The 2827-nt window shown below is 57.6% G+C and overlaps 1 protein-coding gene across 1 annotated transcript; it reads left to right on the top strand.

The window, feature by feature from the left end:
* LOC102707758 (cytochrome P450 94B3-like) lies at positions 1-2342 on the top strand. The gene has a single exon (XM_040522582.1). The coding sequence runs from the start codon at positions 112-114 to the stop codon at positions 1663-1665; it is 1554 nt and encodes a 517-aa protein (XP_040378516.1). The 5' UTR covers positions 1-111; the 3' UTR covers positions 1666-2342.
* Positions 2343-2827: the final 485 nt, after the last annotated feature.

The raw sequence follows: 2827 nt of genomic DNA, 5'->3' as shown, positions 1-2827 counted from the left end.
CTCCTTATCTGTTACAAATCTGCTTAATTATTTGTTCACTCAGCTTCACTCGAGGCGTAGATGAAATAGTAGTTCGTTTATTTGAACCTTGTCCTCCCGGATCAGTTCGCCATGGCTGCCATCCTGCTGCTGCTGCTAGTGTTCTTGGTGAGTGTGGTCTTGGTTGTTCGAGCCTGGAGAGCTGGGAGGTCTCATGAGAAGGCGCGGTATGTGGTCGGGCTGCGGCCTTATCCGTTGGTCGGCCACCTGCCGCAGTTCCTGGCCAACCGGCACCGCATCCTGGACTGGATGACGGAGGTGCTGTCGCGGCAGCCGACGTGCACGTTCGTGCTCCGCCGGCCGGGCGGCGTGCGGGGCGTGATCACCGCGAACCCCGCGAACGTGGAGCGGTTCCTCCGCTCCGGCTTCGACAACTACCCCAAGGGCGAGCGCTTCGCGTCGCTGCTGCACGACTTCCTGGGGCGCGGCATCTTCAACGCCGACGGCGAGACGTGGAGGTCGCAGCGCAAGGCGGCGAGCTACGAGTTCAACACGAGGTCGCTCCGCGCGTTCGTGGCGAGGTGCGTGCATGGGGAGCTGCACGGGCGCCTCCTCCCGCTGCTGCGGCGCGCCGCCGCGGAGGGCCGCGCGGTCGACCTCCAGGACGCGCTCGAGCGGTTCGCGTTCGACAACATCTGCCGCGTCGCCTTCGACCACGACCCCGGCCAGCTTCCCGACGGCGGCGGCGCTCGCGCGGAGGTCGCCGAAGGCGGCAGGTTCGCCGACGCGTTCCGCGACGCCGCCAACCTCAGCGCGGGACGGTTCCGGTACGCCGTACCGGGGTTCTGGAGGGTGAAGAAGGCGCTTAACCTGGGGTCCGAGCGGCGGCTGCGCGAGTCCATCGCCGTCGTGCACGACTTCGCCGACCGCATCATCCGGTCGCGGCGGGAGGAGATAAGCGCCGGCCACGAGAAGCACGACCTCCTGTCCCGGTTCATGTCGAGCCAGGACGAGAGCTACACCGAGGTGGCCCTCCGCGACGTCGTCATCAGCTTCCTCCTCGCCGGGAGGGAGACCACGTCCTCAGCACTCACCTGGTTCTTCTGGCTGCTGTCCTCGCGCCCGGACGTGGAGCGCCGCATCCGCGACGAGGTCGCCGCGGTGCGCGCGCGCCGTGAAGACGGCGACAGGGTCGGGTTCGACCTGGACGAGCTGAGGGAGATGCAGTACGTGCACGCTGCCATCACGGAGTCGATGCGCCTCTACCCGCCGGTGCCGGTGGACACGCTGCAGGCGCAGGCGGACGAGGTCCTGCCGGATGGCACGGCGGTGGGCGCGAAATGGTTCGTGGCGTACAACTCGTACGCGATGGGGAGGATGGAGGCGGTGTGGGGCAAGGACGCCCGGGAGTTCCGGCCGGAGCGGTGGCTGGACGCGGCGGACGACGGGACGACGACGACGACGTTCCGGCCGGAGAGCCCGTTCCGGTACGTGGCGTTCCACGGGGGGCCGAGGGTGTGCCTGGGGAAGGAGATGGCATACATCCAGATGAAGTCCATCATCGCCTGCGTGCTCCAGGAGCTCGAGCTCGTCGTCGACGGCGCGTACCGGCCGCGGCAGGTGACGTCACTGACGCTGCGCATGGCGGACGGGCTCCCCACGAGGGTGAAGGCTAGACATATTTGAAGACGATAAATGGGCCGGTGGGCCGTGGCAGACGACGGCTCCAACCTATCAACTTCTTTTGCAGCCCAAGTAAATAAACTTCCTAATATTTGGGCCAAGCCCAATCTGTCTAATGCTGGGCCGGTGAATACATCCAATAGGTGAATGAAATTCCAGCTTCAGCTAATCAGCTGTACTCTACTCAAGCTCATGGCATGTCTGTCATTAGAGAAAGACAAGAATTCAACAAAACTCTAGGGCTTGATGGGAGATGCAAGTACAGCAGTGATCAGTGACAGACCACTGAACAACCTCGAAGCAGTCATTATCGTTTGCTTTGCTTGCTTAGGTCTTCTTGGGGAGCTAGACATCCATGAAATCTAAACCTGTATCTTCAAAGGCAGGGGAGCGAGTTCTTTTGTGCGATTACATGGGCTCCCAGAGCTTGTTTGCAACCAAAATCTGGGCAAGCCGAACAGTAGTAGTAATTGTTGCATGCATGTTTAGGTTGCATCTGTGACTGCGTGCCACTGATTACTGCAAATAACAGTAGATATCATTCGACACGAACGAGCTGAGATTGCAAATAAGGACTGGCACTATTAGTTAGCAGACAGGGAGGCTCCACTTTCTACCCGCCCCACATTATATATTTGTGGTGTGCGATTGAATTAAAGCCCTTATTACCGTATGATTAGCAAGTCTGAGCTAACTGTCACTCTCCCTGCTCATGCTTTGCTTCTAACTTTATCTTCTTTCGATAAAGTAAAACGCGATGCTCGCCTTTGTTCTTCTTCTACCCGTGCCCCCATCGACACAGACGGGAGGCAGAGAGGAGGAGAAAACCGTGCGGCTTTGCGTTGTCAGCAAGCCTTCGACCTGGTCTTGATCGATTCCATGGCGACAACGAGACAAAAGTTTAAAGTTACAACCCTATCCAGCCTCTCCATGTTCACTGAAAAGAACCATACTTTTTTTTTTCTATAATGAAAATCAGTGAAAAGAACTATTATATTCTAACACATATATAACCCAGAGATCTATGTTGATTGCAACAAGAACGCCGCCTCTTCAGGCACAGATCACTATTCAGGCACAAGATGGTAGGTATTAGGAGGCAATAAGAATCAAATACTGTCCATGCAGAAGGATTTATCTGAGAATTATAGAAAAAAAAAAACAT

This window comes from Oryza brachyantha, chromosome 3, assembly GCF_000231095.2.
Source record: "Oryza brachyantha chromosome 3, ObraRS2, whole genome shotgun sequence".
NCBI classification, from domain to species: Eukaryota; Viridiplantae; Streptophyta; class Magnoliopsida; order Poales; family Poaceae; genus Oryza; species Oryza brachyantha.
This window is presented reverse-complemented; position numbering and strand designations above follow the sequence as displayed.

What these genes read in the sequence shown, in the direction of transcription:
- LOC102707758 (XM_040522582.1), top strand. Translation starts at nt 112, where the DNA reads ATGGCTGCCATCCTGCTGCTGCTGCTAGTGTTCTTGGTGAGTGTGGTC.